The sequence below is a fragment of the Vitis riparia genome, chromosome 10 (assembly GCF_004353265.1).
Source record: "Vitis riparia cultivar Riparia Gloire de Montpellier isolate 1030 chromosome 10, EGFV_Vit.rip_1.0, whole genome shotgun sequence".
NCBI lineage: Eukaryota > Viridiplantae > Streptophyta > Magnoliopsida > Vitales > Vitaceae > Vitis > Vitis riparia.
Genome location: NC_048440.1, coordinates 17,558,794 through 17,576,372, shown reverse-complemented (window position 1 = coordinate 17,576,372; position 17,579 = coordinate 17,558,794). Strand labels below are relative to the sequence as shown.

Here is a 17,579-nt window from a genome sequence, read left to right as displayed (position 1 = left end):
CATGCTGGGTTTGCAGATGTGCCTGAAGGGTGCGTGATTGTAAGGGAACACATTCCTATTAGCAACCTATTTACTTGCCTTTGGTTCAACGAAGTTGACCGTTTTACTTCCAGGGATCAAATAAGTTTTTCCACCGTAAGAGATAAGATTAGAGCAAAGACAAATTGGACCGTCAATATGTTTTTGGACTGTGAAAGGCGCAACTTTGTAGTTCAGGTAATCATTTTATCCTGGTTATAGCTTTGTTCTTTTAGAAAGAAAATCACTGTAGAAAAGGCAGGTTCTTTGAGGAGGGGCATTGCTAAGTAGAATTTAATTAAGAAAGTAAATTTGCATTTTTACTTAACTTGCATGATTTTAAATATGATTTATTTTATTATTTCTCATTTGGGTGTCTCATGAGATTGAATTGCTCTATTGCCTTTATGTATTACGATAAGTATGAATCCATAATCATGGATATGCCTGTTATTGAAAATGGCAGCCATCTTCATGGTGATAATAAATTATTTAACAACTGTTTATTTGTTGAAAACTTACATTGGCTACTATGGACATGGATTCCGTTTTCTTCAACAGCATATTCTTGATAATGAGTTTGGACCTTCATGCGGTACTTGAAAGCAGATTTGATCTTATGCAATCTCTGTTAGTGCTGAAAACTAGGTGCCAAGGAACTTGGTCAAATGTGGAAAATGTTTCCCCAGGACACGATTCCTAAAATTTAGGGGGGTTTTGAAATGCATGGAGTACATCTGGAAATCATTTCCGGTGTTCAAGAGAAACATGTTTTGTGACCAATTCTAGTTCTTCTATGTGGGATATTTTGCATATGTTCTTTGCTCCTTTTTTTAAACTTTGCTGCAAGATTCCAACTCCTTTTTTTGCTCCTTTCATGCTTCCAGTGTATTCATTGGACTGCAATTGTTGCTTTTTGTTTCCTGTATGTGCTTTCCCATTGTGATAACTCTGCTCCAGGCATGCCAATAGAAATTCACTGAACATTTCTGTGGAGTGCTTTTTATCATTTTAACTTTCGTTTTGGGGTTTCATGCACTGATTTTTTACCGTTTTCTCATCTGTTTTGCTGACGTTTCATGTTGAAATCTGCATCTTGTTTCCATTTTTTATTTGGGCCACATTGATTGCTCTTATTGTCCATTTTTGCTTCCTTATCTGGTAACGGTGATATGAATATGCCCCCATTCAACCAAGCTTTTCTCCTTTTCCTTTCCTGGGTACAGAACTCCTTGGCAGGCTTGGCTCAGTCCCTCCCAAGAGTCGAGGCCTTGGCCTCTCTTGGGGAGCCACCACTAGACTACAAACTCTCATATTAAGTGTGCTTGGGTTTACTATTCTTTCTCCCTGCCAATTGAGTTTACTATTTCTCTATAAATTTTGTCTGGTTTCACCATGGGTGAATGTACTCAGAAGGTTTAAGTAAAATCAGTGACCTTCATTAAATGTTGTTTTAATGACGCTCTTCATTTCCGAAGCAATCCACTAGGACAATAAGTCAATGTGGATTGCACCCTCTTATGTATATATATATTTGTATTTCTTAACCGACAATTTTTACGTGTGGATACATGCAGGGGTACCATAGAGATGTACTAGAGCACATGGCTTCTTCAGTGGCTCTGCCTCCCCCTCTTGTGCTGGCTGTTGAGCCCCCACCATTGGTTAATAAACTGCCTGTGCCACGCCCACCGCCACCGCCTCCTGAGATCTCAACTGTGAGGGTTGTAAGTAATCCAGTCACAAGGGTCCCAGCAAAGCGCAACAGAGAAAGGAGATCCAGTTCAAAGCGTCACCGGAAAGTTGTGGCCGGTGCTAAGGGCATTGATTCGAGTTAAAATTTTGTTAAGGTAAAATTTTATTCTTTCCTTCCCTGTTTCAAATTGGACGCGGGGCTGAAGGATTCTTGCAAGGATGAGTGTTGTAATTCTGTTTCTTTGCAAAGAGAAGAACACACTATTTCTTTCCACATTAGTTTTTCTTTTTCTTCTCACTTTCTTTAGGTTCTGCAAGTCTCTATTTGTATTCATTTTTTCTTGTATATATACTCTATATTCCAAATAATTAATTATAATATATGAGTTGCCACCAATGGGTATGCTTTTCCATCGACTATTTGGATAAATTTTAGCCCACCTCTTGACTATAATAAATTCAAAATACACAAATAAAAACAAAAAGAAATCCCTTGGAATTGGATAAGGTGCACTTAATAAAAGTGGGACCAACCTACAAAGCAACGCAGGTAGGCTTCGGGACGCGTCAAGTGAAGTGGACCCACCGCAACGACTTTTTAACCGCTAAGGTCACCTGAGGTCCCACCCAACCCTGCCATCCCTCTGTCGGCACTATTAAACATCCGCCACGTGTCCCTAGTCTTTGAATCTCACACTACTACATGTCTACTCTCTCCATCGCTCACAATTCTTGTTCGTCAAATATTATCAAGGAAAATGAAAATTGAGAGGCTAGGGTTCGATTTAGGGTTATGTTTGGGTCGCCATCTTCTTTCTTCAACGGAGGTTAGGTTTTTAGGGGTTTAATCCTGTGCGCCATGCCTACAGTTTCGGTCCTTTGATTTTGATTTTCGTCCCCGCCTTTTTTCTTTTTCTTGGTGACATTTCCATGGCCGTACAATCAATGGGGTCATCCTCGGGGTTCTTCGTGATCTGCCTCCTCCACTCCATAATTGCGCTCACCTGTGGAGGCCTAATGATGTTCTACATGAAGGAAATCTACGAATTCGGGCACGGACCCGAAACTGCAACCAAGCTGCTCGGATCCACGCCCCATGACCAGCTCTTGATCCGGACCTCCGATTCATTTTCGGGTTTGCTTCTGTTCGCAATTGGATTCCTTCTGTTCATGGTCGCTTTCGTCAGGGACCGGGACTTTCAGTCGTTTTTCGCCAAGGGTTGCATCGTTCTCCATGTTTCCATGGCTCTCTGGAGGTTTTATTTCGAACGAAGGGTTGAGGATCTTGCTTTGGATTGGCTGAGACAGATTGTTGGAGACATTCTATTGGCGCTCTCCTGGGTGTTCTTTCTCGTCTACTCTTGGAGAGAGAAGTATGATTAGCCATGTTTTCAGTGGTTAATCATGATTCCGCCCAAGGTATCGTATGCATTTGAGTTTTGTGGGTTTAGAAAAATCGGACACCTGGGGGTTTTTGTGAAGGGGATGCTTAGGCATTATAATGTATGATTACTCGGTCTGAGTCAAAATCTATGAAAATTGCAATTCAGGGCGGCTCCAGATTCGGGTTAGTATGGTTGTTTGAGTTTCATTTTAGCGTTGTCTTAAATGGGTTTTTATTTTCTTGTTTTTATTACATTTGAGTTCCACTTCCCGTTTCTTGAATAGTCTAGTCTGTAAATTTTTGTTTGTCAATTAATAATAACACATTACGTTTTGGTGTTAATTCTAATTTTGTTGAGCATAATCTTTCTAAATTTGTGGGTTGTCATCAATGGTACTTTTGGTGCTCAAAGTATTACAGTACTATGTCAGGGATTTTTTATTTATTCAAATATTTAGTAGATTGAAACTGAAAAAAATTTTCTTCCTAAATTAGATGGAGGTTGGATAGGTTTATCCTTTAAAAATTAATGATGTCAACAAATTATGATATCAATTCAGTTAACCTACCTCAGCAATCAATCTCAATTGAGAAAAAAGAGAAGTAAAAAGATGATACATGTGAATTACATGGAAACGCTGTAAGTTATTAATCTACCTGTCAAGTGGAAAGACCATGGGCTTAGGGCTGCAGATTGCAGAAACTTCTGCTAGTAGAATTAAAGAGAATACACAATTTTACCAAACCCTGAGTATCAACATCCCAACCGTGAAAGCAGCTCTACTTCAAACTTTGCTTCCCTCCAATGCTTCTACTCATTGATGATTCTGCCAACCTTCTGTGCTTTTAGTGAGGTCTGATTTAGAACTCCAGATAAGTGGATTTTTTTTTTTTGATAAGTACAAACTCCAGATAAGTAGATGCCTTGGCCTCCTTTGAACTTCACCAAGGACTTCATTCTTCTCCATGGAAAGTGGTCACAAACCCATTGTGATGAATAGATTGAAGTCGGTATTTTTGTTTCCAAAATATCTGTGGAGACACAATAAAATCCTTGTTTTGAAAACCAAAAAATCTTGGGGAGATGAAGTTGTCAACTCATCTATAGCGTGAACAGGGGATTTCCAATTACAATTATTTTGGACAACGTCTTTGGCATAATTTTTTCTTTTTTCCAAAAAAGGTTTTCAGTGAGCGAATGTCAATGCCAATCAGTATTGATGTTGGGAATTATATAATTTTAATTTGTGGATATTGGGGGAATTCAACCTTAAGGCTTTGTTGGTCCTTGAAAAGGACAAAGAAAAAAATGTGTTAAAAAATGCCATAGAACGAACAAATTCAATTAAAAATACCTAAAAGAGGCACAACCAAATCACAAGTGGTGTGTATGTACTACGCCCTTAGGCATTTGATTTTCTTTTCTCCCATGTCTCTGAGAACCCGATTCAGTCAGATTCATGTCTTTTGCCATTCCTGATTTTCAAAATTGGTTTGAGGTAGCTGTTTGGGAAGGAATGAACCTTTAAATAGAGCCATTAAGGTATTTGGCAATGTATAAATTGGAATTTTGGGACAGTTGGTAACTGCTATCCCACTCTTTGAGATTAGATTGACGAAGTTATTTAATGCGCATCATGAATATATCTACTGATAAGCAGGCTTCAGATTCTGATGGCTTTGAAGTTAAATTGTTACATACATATGCACACATTTATGAATGTTGATCAGAGATAAACAGTTAATTTCATGGAGAATGAATAAGATCAGAAGCACGTGCATAAATTAAAAACCAGCTAAGAAAAGAACGATGAATTTCAAAGGGGGAATTATGTTTGTTGTCACTAGAGTCCTGTTTTCCATTCTCATAAATATTGTTAGGTCATTTCAACATATTGTTTTCTTTGACATCAATGTTTCCTTGAAAAAGGGGTATTGTTTGGAAATTAAATTGTCGAACACTATTCTTTTGACCATTCTCAATAACATGGCTACTGTAACCATGATAGAAATCTCATTATCTTTTTTCTTTAGTAGATAGAAATTATATTATCTTTGAAATTGCTTTATTAAGGGCTTGCAGGGTGTATCTTTGAAATTATATTAAGGGCTTGCAGGATGAAATGCTGGAGAATATGGATGCTTGTGCGTTGGAGGTGCCGTTCACAAAAGAGGAGGTGTATGGCGCGCTGTTGGGATGTAGTGGGGATGAAGCTCTAAGGCCTGATGGCATTTCAATGGCTTTTTGGCAGTTTGCTTGGGACTTTGTGAAGGATGATGTGATGAGTTTCTTCAGGGAATCTATGAACACGGTAAATTTGTTAAAAGTCTAAATGCAACTTTTTTGGTTTTAATACCAAAAAAAGTGGGGGTTCAAGATTTAAGGGACTTTAGGCTCATAAGCTTAGTGGGAAGCTTGTACAAGTGGTTGATTAAGGTTCTAGCCAATAGGCTAAAAAAGGTGGTTGGAAAGGTGGTCTCTAAGGCTCAAGGGGCTTTTGTGGAGGGTAGACAAATCCTAAATGTAGTGCTGATAGCTAATAAAGCTATTGATTCGGTTTTGAAGAATAATGAGAATGGGATTTTGTGCAAACTTGATATAGAGAAGGCATATGACAATGTGGACTGGTATTTTCTTCTCATAGTTATGCAAAAAATGGGTTTTGGTGAGAAATGGATAGGGTGGATTAAGTGGTGCATATCCACTGCAAGTTTCTCTGTGTTGGTTAATGACACTTCTAAGGGTTTCTTTCAAAGCTCAAGGGGATTGAGGCAGGGTGACCCTCTCTCACCTTATCTTTTTGTGATTGCCATGGAGGTATTTAGCTCCTTCCTTAAAAGGGTTATGGATGGAGGTTTTATGTCGGACTGTAGGGTGAAGGGTAGGAGCGAAGAGGGGGTTCAGATTTCCCACCTGTTGTCTGCTGATGACACCTTGGTGTTCTACCAAGCTTCTCAAGACCATGTGACTTACCTAAGTTGGTTGCTTATGTGGTTCGAGGCCGTGTTGGGGTTGAGAATAAACTTGGAGAAGAGTGAACTCATTCCAGTAGAGAGGGTAGAGAATATTGATGATCTCGCCTTGGACTTTATTGTAGAGTGGGTAGTCTCCCGTCCACTTATTTAGGCCTTCCCTTGGGTGGTCCGTTTAAGTCAGTATTAGTGTGGGATGGAGTGGAAGAGCGATTTCGTAGAAGATTGGCCATGTGGAAGAGACAATACTTATCCAAGAGAGGAAGAGCAACTCTAATCTGAAGTATTTTTTCGAACCTTCCTATTTGTTTTATGTCCTTACTGCGCTTACCAAGTTCAGTTAGTCAGAGACTAGAGCAAATTCAAAGGGATTTCCTTTGGGGTGGTGGCAATTTGGAGTGAAAGCCACATTTAGTAAGATGAGAGTTGGTGTGCTTAAGTAAAAAAGAAAGGGGGTTTGGGGGTCAAATGTCTTTCCATCTTCAATAAGGCTCTTCTTTCCAAATGGAATTGACAATTCGCAAACGAGAGAGAGGCTTTGTGGAATCAAGTAATTAGAGGGAAGTATGGGGAAGATAGAGGGAGTTGGTGCTCTCGGGAAGTGAGAGAGGCACATGGTGTGGGGCTTTGGAAAGGAATAAGGATGGATTGGGAGTTGGTGGGTGCCCAGATTTATTTCAGTGTTGGCAATGGGAGGAGGGTGAGATTTTGGAGGGATGGATGGTGTGGGGATTCCCCTTTGTGTGAGTCTTTTCCTTCCCTTTTTGCTTTGTCTGTTGACAAGGAAGCTTGGGTGGCGGATTTTTGGGATCCCTCGGTTGAAGGGGGTTGGGGGGATTGGAATCCTTGTTTTTCAAGAGCCCTAAATGATTGGGAGGTGGAGGAGGCGGAAAGATTTTTGGAGCGTCTTCATAGGAAGAGAGTGCTTGGAGATGTGGATGATATGGTGGTTTGGACTGAAACAAAGAGTGACAAGTTCTCGGCCAAGTCTCTTTACCTTGCTCTAGAAGCGGACTGCAATTATTTGTTTCCCTCTACCCGTATTTGGAATGTGTGGGTACAACCCAAAATTAGTTTCTTTGCAAGGGAGGTTACGTGGGGTAAAGCCTTAACCCTAGATCTTGTTCAGAAAAAAGGATGAGCCTTGGCAAATAGATGTTTTATGTGTCTTGAGAATGAGAAGACAATAGACCATCTTCTTATTCATTGTTCAAAAACAAGGGTCCTATGAGAGTTACTCTTTACTTTGTTTGGGGTGTCTTGGGTGCTGCCCTCTTCAGTTAGAGAGACTCTCTTTAGCTGGCATGGTTACTTTTGTGGGAAAAAAGCGTAGGAAGGTGTGGAGAGCTGCTCCTCTTTACATATTTTGGACAATTTGGAAGGCGAGAAATAGATTGACCTTCAAGAATGATGTGTTGTCAATCCAGAGATTGAAATACTCTTTTGTTTATTCTCTTTGGTCTGAGGCTAAGTTGTTTATTGTTGAATGTCCTCTAACTATGGTTAATTTTATTGATTGGTTGGAATCCTATTAAGGTTGTTTTTTGGGCCAGCTGGATGTTGTTCTCCTTCTTCTTTTTCTTTGGCCCTTTTGGTGGTGGGTGTATAGGTTTGTATACCTTGAGTTGCTTTTTTGGCGTTTCTTTATATATGAAATTCTCTTTACTTATAATAAATAAATAAATAAATAAATTCCTAAGAAGAATAGTCAAGATAAAAATATAGTGTTTAAAGAAGTAACTTCTAGAACATATTTAAAGGGCTTACTTAAGCAGTGATTTCTAGGTAAACTGACAGTAAAATGGTTAAGTGATTGTGAAGATTGTATAAAAGGGTGGGATTTTGAAATATTTGTTTGTGGAAATAACGCTTCAGAACTTTGTGTGTTTTTCCTTTATTTTATTTTATTTTTTTATTTTTTTTTGGGTCTCTATATTAGCCACAGCTTCATAGTTAGTGGTTTCTCTTTTTATTTGTTTGTTGTGCCTTCTCTTTTAATACCACTGTTTTGTCAATAGCCATTCCTTGGTAGTGGTCTTGCCAAACTGGGTTTCTATGAAGGTGAATTGTATGTGGCTTGTTACTACATTTTTTCAATTACTCTTGAGACTCAAAGTGGGGCTTCATGGTTGGGTCTTGCTCTCTAATAATTCCTTTTATTCAGAAAAAAAGAAAGAAAAGGACAAGAAAATTGGAAACCGATGGTGTATGTATAATGATATGTCCACTTCTTTGGTGCCATATCTGCATCCCCTGTGCATGGCTATATCTAAACATCTTCAGAGGTGTCACTGTTTGATGAAACCTTCTAAACAAATTTGTACATGTCAAAGCACAATTCCATGTCTTTTAACAAAACTATCCTTTGTGGTTAATATGAAATCAGACAATCCCACTTAATGCTGCTTTTTATTATATGTACTGCATGACTTTCCACTAATAATAATAATTATTATTATTATTTCCATGTCTTTTAACAAAACTATCCTTTGTGGTTAATATGTGTTATCTGTATATATCTGTACTTACCATAATTAAGTTGTTTCTTTTCTTGTAGGTTGATTCTTAGGGATATTACCTTCCTAATTTAGGACTCTCAATTGTATATATATGTGTATTATTCCTCTAATAAACATACAGTAATTTCTCCAAAATACCTTTGTTGAATTACATGGTATCAGGGCCTTTGGCTCAAATTCTGGGTTTGTTATTTCCGAGTCACTGATTTCCAGTGACATACTGCCATTCTCTGTTCTTCTTGGGTCACGGAATAAAAGTGACCTAGTAGTGTCACTGCCTACGGAGGGGAAAGTGCGGTGTCAGGATCGGCCGGTACCCGAAGTTTGACGACCGAAAGCTGAACGCGTGAAACTCACGGGCCTTGAAAAGCAGGACGCGTCAACTCACGCGCTGGCGTGTGGAGGAGCGTGGTAGCTTCTTGCATTGTAGTGGCGTTCTTGATGGCTTCCAGTTTGGCTTAGATCAACGAGTCCTTGGTCTTGGTGTTTCCTTTAATCAGAACATCGTGAACTCGCAGCTTCACTTTCTCACTCGCTAATCGTCAGAACATGCTCTCCAATTTGCTACCATCCTCAGCCAATCTCGATTCTCTTGATTTTTTCGCTCCCTGCTTCTTCTTCCTCATCCTCCTCCGCTTCATCTTCATCTTCGAAGTTGCCAACGCCGTCGGCCAGAGATTCTTCTCCTCCTTCTTCGTCGCCGTTAGGGTTTTCAGAGATCGCAGTCTCCTCTTGGTTTTCTTTCAGTACGGAGATTAGAGGCAGAAACAGTAATTTTGCTTGTACCAGTTCCATTGGCGTCGCAATCCCGTTTTCCGGCCAGTGTGTGGTGCGGTGATCTCGTTCTTGGATTGTGAGATTTTGTTCTTGGGATTTCAGGTGTTTCTGTTACTATTTCTGTTTGGTCTACAAGAGGTACTTGTCTCTTTCTTTCTTTTTGTTGTGGTGAATTGCAATTTTTGGTCTAGGCTGCTCTTATCTAGGTGTAAAATTACTTTGGAGATTGAATTTTATTGCCATGGAAGAGAATAAGATTTCTATTGTTGATATAGTGCCTGTTGTGTCAAAAATAATTGAACACAAATTAAATGGGTCTAATTATATTGAATGGAGCAAGACGATCAAATTTTGTCTGAGAAGTGTTGCTAAAGATGACCACTTGACTGAGGAACCTCCTAATGATAACACTAGAAAACTTTGGATGCAAGATGATGCATGATTATTTCTGTAGATTAAAAACTCTATTAATAGTGATATTGTTGGTCTGTTGAGTCATTGTGAATTTGTTAAAGAGCTAATGGATTATCTAGATTTTCTTTACTCTGGAAAAAGAAATGTATCTCGGATGTATAATGTATGGAATGCCTTCCATTGTCCTGAAAAGGGAGCTAAATCCCTCACTGCATACTTTATGGACTTCAAGAAGGTATATGAGGAATTGAATGCTCTTATGTCTTTCAGTCCGGATGTTAGAGTACAACAGGCTCAACGGGAACAGATGGCTGTTATGAGTTTCTTATCTGGTCTCCCATCTGAGTTTGAAACTGCAAAATTTCAGATTCTTTTTGGTTCTGACATTGGTTCCCTTCAGGAAGTGTTCAGTAGAGTTCTACAAACTAAGAATGTCCCGTCTTCTCAGCACACCAATGTTCTTGCTGCAAAAGGAGGAAATGCAGAGAATGCAAGGAGGGTGAATAACAGGGGCAGAAACAGGGCATTTGAAAATCGTGGCAATGATTCAAGTACCATTGTGTGTTTTTACTGCCATGAGGTTGGCCATACCAAGAAGAACTGCAAGAAATTGCAAAATTGAAATCGGTGAAATCAAATTGCCAGTGTTGCTACATCTGATACTGCTACATCTTCAGACTCCTCAGACAAGATCGTCACAATGACAGCAGAAAGGTTTGCTAAATATTCACAATATCGGGAAGCACTGAAAGCATCTACTCTTGTTAGTGCTCTGGAAGAGTCAGGTAAAACATGTCTTGTCTCCTCCTCAAATAAATGGATAATTGATTCAGGTGCCACAGATCATATGACAGGTAATTATAAAACTTTCTCTAACTTCAAAACACATTCTGCTCCTCCTGTTACTGTTGCTATTGCTGATGGTTCTACCTATGAGATTAAAGGGTCTGGGACTGTGAAACCAACATCTTCTATTACTTTATCTTTTGTGTTAAACTTACCAAATTCGGCCTTTAACTTAATCTCTGTTAGTAAACTTATAAAAAATCCGAATTGTAGTGTTTCATTTTTCCCTGATCATTGTGTGTTTCAGGATCTCATGACGAAATGGACATTTGGTAAAGGACATGTATTTGATGGGCTTTATATTCTTGATGAGTGGGTACCTCGACTAGTTGCGTGTGTCAGTAATGTCTCTCCTGTTGAAGCTCATTGTCTGTTAAGACATCCTTCTCTACCGGTGTTGAAGAAATTATGTCTTCAGTTTGATAATTTACCTTCATTAGATTGTGAGTCATGTCATTTTGCGAAGCATCATCGTAGTTCTTTAGGCCCAAGGATTAATAAACGGGCTGAGTCTTTGTTTGAGTTAGTACATTCTGATGTTTGGGGTCCTTGTCCTGTTACTTCTAAAACTGGGTTTCGATATTTTGTTACCTTTGTGGATGATTTTTCTCGAATGACTTGGATTTATTTTATGAAGAATCGTTCAGAAGTATTTTCACATTTTTGTGCATTCTCTGCCGAGATTAAAACCCAATGTGATGTGTCTGTGAAAATATTAAGAAGTGATAATGGAAAAGAATATGTGTCTAACTCATTTCAAAATTACACGAGTCACAATGGGATTCTTTATCAAACATCTTGTGTTGATACTCCTTAAAATGGGGTTGCTGAAAGAAAAAACAGGCATTTACTTGAGACGACTCGTGCACTCATGTATCAGATGAAGGTTTCGAAACAATTTTGGGTTGATGCAGTTTCCACAACTTGTTTTCTGATCAACCGTTTGCCCACTGTAGTGCTTAAAGGTGATATTCCGTACAAAGTAATACATCCACAGAAATTACTCTTTCCAATTGAACCAAGAATTTTTGGATGTACATGCTATGTTAGAGATACAAGGCCTTCTGTTACTAAACTTGATCCTAAGGTGTTAAAGTGTGTTTTCTTAGGGTACTCAAGACTGCAAAAGGGATATAGATGTTTCTCGACTGATCTCAATAAGTATCTAGTATCAATGGATGTTGTGTTTTCACAAGACATATCCTTTTTCTCTTCACCCACAAGTTCTGCAAGTGAGGAGGATGATGAAGAATGACTTATGTATCAAGTGGTTAATTCAAGACCAACTGTTGGGCAATCAAGTATAGTTGATTCTGATGTCTCTCTTGTTCATTTGGGTACTGTTGTTGATGTTCCTCCTGCTCCAGTCAAACCACCAATTGTACTGGTGTACTCTCGGCGCCCAATGACAACAGATACATGTCTTGCACCAGCTCCTTCGTCATCTGATCCTTCCAGTGATCTCGACCTTCCTATTAGCCTTCAAAAAGGTAACAACAATGCAAATCTACCTATTCCATTGCTAACTTTGTGTCTTATGATCACCTGTCATCTTCCTCGAGTGTTTTTGTAGCCTCTATATATTCTGTTTCAGTACCTAAAACTATTACAGAGGCCTTGAATCATCCTGGTTGGAAGAATGCAATGCTTGAAGAAATATGTGCATTGGAGGACAATCATACATGGAAACTTGCTGATTTGCCTCAAGGAAAGAAAATTGTTGGATGCAAGTGGGTCTTTGCGATAAAAGGTAATCCTGATGGCTCTGTGACAAGATTGAAAGCCAGGCTTGTAGCTAGAGGATATGCTCAGACATATGGAGTAGACTATTCTAATACTTTCTCTCTAGTTTTCAAACTGAATTCAATTCAACTATTTATTTCTATTGCTGCTTCCCAACAGTGGATGATACATCAGTTAGACATCAAAAATGTTTTTTTTCATGGTGATCTAGAAGAAGAAGTCTATATGGAGCAACCTCCTGGGCTTGTTGCTCAGGGGGAGTATGGGAAGGTTTGTTGTCTGAAAAAAGCTCTCTATGGATTGAAGCACAGTCCCCGTGCTTAGTTTGGAAAATTTAGTAAGGAGATTCAAGCATTTGGCATGAACAAGAGCAAGAAAGATCATTCCGTTTTCTGCAAGAAATCAGCTGCTGGTATCATACTTCTTGTGGTTTATGTTGATGATATAGTTATTACAGGAAATGATCATGCAGGAATATCTGATCTTAAGGCATTCATGCATTCCAAGTTTCATACAAAGGACTTGGGTGAACTGAATTCCTGGGATAGAAGTATCAAGGAGCAAGAGAGGGATGTTCTTATCACAGAGGAAGTATGTGCTTGATCTGCTTGAAGAGACTGGTAAGATAGAAGCAAAGCCATGTACTACCCCGATGGTTCCTAATGTACAGCTTATGCCAGATGATGGAGATCCCTTCTACAACCCTGAGAGGTATCGGAGGGTGGTTGGGAAGCTGAATTATCTCACCGTGATGCGACCAGATATTGCATATGCAGTAAGTGTTGTTAGTCAGTTCACATCTGCGCCTACAGTAAACCATTGGGCAGCTTTAAAACAGATTTTGTGCTATCTGAAGAAGGCTCTTAGTCTAGGCATACTATATAGTAGTCAGGGACACACTCGCATTGAGTGTTTTTCTTATGCGGATTGGGCAGGTTCTAAGTTTGATAGAAGATCCACTACAGGTTATTGTGTGTTCTTTGGTGGGAATCTAGTGGCTTGGAAAAGTAAGAAGTAGAGTGTTGTATCCCGTTCGAGTGCAGAATCTGAGTATAAGGCCATGACATAGGCTACTTGTGAAATCATATGGATACATCAACTCTTATGTGAAGTGGGAATGAAGTGAACAATGCCAGCAAAGCTTTGGTGTGACAATCAAGCCGCTCTTCATATTGCTGCGAATCCAGTCTATCATGAAAGAACCAAACACATTGAAGTCTATTGTCACTTCATTCGTGAAAAAATTGAGGAAAATCTAGTCTTTACTGGCTATGTGAAGACTAGAGAGCAACTTGGGGATATTTTTACAAAAGCTCTAAATGGAACTCGAGTTGAGTACTTTTGTAACAAGCTGGACATGATCAACATCTATGTTCCAGTTTGAGGGGGAGTGTTAGCTGTATATATCTGTACTTACCATAATTAAGTTGTTTCCTTTCTTGTAGGCTGATTCTTAGGGATAATACCTTCCTAATTTAGGACTCTCAATTGTATATATATGTGTATTATTCCTCTAATAAACATATAGTAATTTCTCCAAAATACCTTTGTTGAATTACAATATGAAATCAGACAATCTCACTTAATGCTGCTTTTTATTATATGTACCGCATGACTTTCCACCAATAATAATAATAATAATTCTTATTATTATAGTGGACATTATAACTGATCCTTCTTTAAAGTTGGTTGAAATACCTTTTTAAAACACCTGGATCTCTTATGCACTGGGAATATAAATTTTTTTCTCATTTTTCATGTAATGCCTTCTTTTGAAGTTGTTGAAATACCTTTTAAAAACACCTGGATCTCTTACGCACTTGGAATATCAAAATTTTTCTCATTTTTCATGTAAGGCCTTCTTTATTTGTATCACTTTAACAAAAGTTTGGGATTGGAATACCACTTCTACTGTGCTTATTACAAAGCATGCTCATGTTTTAGAACATAAGATTATTTTCTGATTAGTTTTGTGGAAAGATGTAAAATCATATGAAAAATGTGTATGATTCATAACTTTGACTCTTCCCATCGGATTGCAGGACGTGATAGTCTGATAGAGCACAAGGTTTCTTTGAATCAATGTCATTTTTAATTTTAAAGAATGGGTCGATTTTAAAGAATAGGGCAACATCTTATATGGTTTGTTTTTCATAATCAATATGCTGATGGAAAGGGGCAAAAGTATTGCATATTGATTACAAAACCAATAAGGAACATAAGAATATCTGGTTTGCTTTTTATTACAGGAAGTCGAGGGGTTTGGTTCTACTGGAACAATTGTTATTGCCACAGCCTACTTCTGTACCATTGTTTATGACATCCTTGAAAGTTATTTTCTTTTCTTCATCCACTGCTAGTTATGTTTAGTTAGGTTGAGGAAGAGAGTGAAACACCAAATCATCTAGGCTCCTCTATGATTCCCATCTCATAAGATAGTGAGTTGTGATTTCACTATTTACACACTGCATTAAGGTTCTTGGGAATGCTCAAACAAAGCTTCCTTTCAGGTCTTGGCCTGCCTGGGTTGGGCTGACTTTCTATGGTAGTTTATTTCGTTGGTTTCAGTTGGCCTTTGTGGTATTTTTCTTCCCACTGCCAGCAAATTTAAGGTGTAATTGATAGGCAAGGGCTATGTTCAGTGGCACATTTACTTGGTTTTTGTAGCTCTTATATACATTCCTTTTTCTGTTTGATGAGTTCTTACTCTTAAGCTGCAGGTGACTTTGTCTGTCCAGTGATGACAACATCTTCTAATATAGAAACATTATATGCATTATCCAACAAAAGGGAACTGGACATAGCATACAATTTAGAGGGAGAGCAGGTAGCCTTTGCCTATGAGAGCAAAATTATCAGGGAAAGTGTTTCTGAAGAGGAAAAAATATGAAGACAGCATACACGAGAAAATTCTTAAGTGGATTTTTTTTCTTTAAGGGGACAATTTTGAGGTAAATTGGTATATGTTTCTTCAATTGGTGGGGTGGATAAATGCAGTATAAGCTGTCAAAACAATGAGAACGGAGCCTTTTACTTTGGGTGGCAATCATCAAAAGACTTGTTTTTATTGAATTTACATCGTTTTATATGTTTGAAGTTATTGTGAATCTAAGCAGCAGTTTCCCTCTTTCTTGCTTTCACAATGTTCATTTCTGCTGCTGTCTTTTGGGATTTGTTGATGAATGAACAAGATCGGGATCAATGGTTTCTAATATCAATTTCAATGTTCAAATTTTTAAGGGCCTTTTGGGGTTTGCAGATCCGTTGTTGCAATTTTCTGTTAAAAACTCATTTTTCTTGATGAAGCCCCTCTCTGTTTGTGTGTGCACATATGTCTGTTTTATGTATGTATCTCTCTCTCTCTCTCTCTCTCTCTCTCTCTATATATATATATATATATATATATACATATATACATATATGTATATATTCATTTAGGAATTCTGCCTGGTTAATGATGGGATGACTTTAACAAGCATATTCTAGGGTTGGACAATATGCTGGGTGAGCTGAATGGTGTAGTAGGATTTTTGTACCTAACCCCAAGTAGCTGGGAAGAATCCTTTTATCAGTAGAATTAAATATCTTGAATACTCTGGATTTCTTGAGGAAAGGAACCATCCTTCAATTCTAGCAATTAAAATTGCCCTTGAGGCCTGCTTCAAGTGGTAAAGGGTTGGGGAGGGTTGTGGGTAGTTCCTGGTTCAAAGTCCTAGGATAAACATTTACTTATCAAAATAAATAAATCTAGCAATTAAAATTGGTGGATGTGGTGATTGGGGTTGGGGGAAGGAAAGGGAAAATGGTTTTTGAGAACACACTTTCAAATACATCTAGAGGAAAATAAGTCCTACAAAAGTGCAGTCCAACTAGCAGATTCTCCTATTCCATGTTCCTTTTAATGTGCAAAACACATTAAAGATGCATATTGATGTAGCATCTCACCTAAATAGCAGAGTTATAACTTATGATTACTAAATGAAGCGTTTATTTGGATCAAGACTTGAAAATTATGGGTTGGGTGACTTTTCTATTTAATGCCTTATTTATCAAAAAAAAAAAAGAAAAAAAGAAAAAAAAGAAGAAGAAGAAGAAGAAAAAAAAAAACGAGCCTTGAAAGTTATGAGGAATCTGAAACCAGAAAACTAAATTCCCCAAGAATTTCTGTTTTGTTGTTTGGATATGTAGTTCAATGGATCAGTGGAGTGCGGTAGTATTGCTGATGGCAGTGAAGAGTTGGAAGTAGAGTGAAATGGTTGAGGTGGCCAAGTAACAGCAGCAATGGTGACAATGCATTAGTAGCAGTGGTGGGACAGGAAATGATGTAGGTTTGTAACCAAATCCTTACAAAGGAGGACCTAAAAATCAATCTATTTAGTTTAACGCTTCAATTTGACTATTAGAAATAGTGAGACTGAATGTGTGCTATATACATTAATAAGGTGCAAAGCAGCATTGTTTGCTTGTTTGTTTAATCTATGCTAAGAACTTGCTTGAATGATGTCCATAAAGATTTTTTATCAATAGTTGAGTGTTTGAGTCTTGTTTTGGTGTGATAAAAAAAATGAACAGAAATTATGAACAGCGTGAGGTTGAGGACTGTATCATAGGAAGGGTCGGTAAATTAACATGATTTTCTACTTTGACAGGTATAAAATCCAGACTCAGTGGATCAAAAGAAGGGGACACCAGGAATTGTATGGCAGGATCATGGATCTCTCTCCAGCAGTAGATATCTCCTACAACCTACCAACTCAAAGGAGTGTTCAACTAAAAGAATTTGCAGGTAATTTTTTACTTTTGCTCTCTCTCTCTCTCTTATTTTTAATTTTTTTTTTTGTCTATTTATGATTATTAGAAACATAACATTTTCATTAAAATGGATTAAAAGTACAAAAGAAGGATGAGAAATCCTTCTCACAATTGCAAAATCTGATCAGAACAGAGGTAGAGAATCCCTCTCCAAAAATACATTGGAAATGATACTCTGTTAATTTTATCCACTTGATCTACATGACTAAAGCCAATCAATTTGTATGATATTGAGCGGAATGCCTTTAAGAGTGGTAGTGATAGAAGCCTAAAAGGAGGAATAGAAGTAAATTAGATCCCATGTCATCTTAGAAGTCCTCCACTTATCCTCAAAGATCCTTGCATTTCTTTCCCACCATACTATCTAAATCAACGCAAGGCAAACAATATGCCATAGA

The 17,579-nt window shown here is 38.1% G+C and overlaps 2 protein-coding genes across 10 annotated transcripts in view; both read left to right on the top strand.

The window, feature by feature from the left end:
- Positions 1 to 17,579, top strand: part of LOC117923588 — a 36,216-nt gene that overhangs the window by 6,263 nt on the left and 12,374 nt on the right. For 6 of the 9 annotated variants that reach the window (XR_004652643.1, XR_004652641.1, XR_004652647.1 and 3 more), the window contains exons 8-11: positions 17 to 216; positions 1,596 to 1,868; positions 16,558 to 16,697; positions 17,019 to 17,155. Coding sequence is in view for 2 of the 9 variants with exons in the window: in XM_034841949.1 (XP_034697840.1) it covers positions 17 to 216; positions 1,596 to 1,856 (461 nt within the window). In the remaining 7 variants the exon portion in view is untranslated. Of the gene's footprint in view, positions 1 to 16; positions 217 to 1,595; positions 2,131 to 10,873; positions 11,285 to 16,557; positions 16,698 to 17,018; positions 17,156 to 17,579 lie in introns of those variants that run through there. The other 3 variants (XR_004652642.1, XM_034841949.1, XM_034841948.1) reach the window with 3 other exon arrangements.
- LOC117923589 lies at positions 2,356 to 3,445 on the top strand. Its single transcript, XM_034841950.1, has one exon. It carries the CDS (start codon positions 2,644 to 2,646, stop codon positions 3,094 to 3,096), a length of 453 nt encoding a protein of 150 aa, XP_034697841.1. The 5' UTR covers positions 2,356 to 2,643; the 3' UTR covers positions 3,097 to 3,445.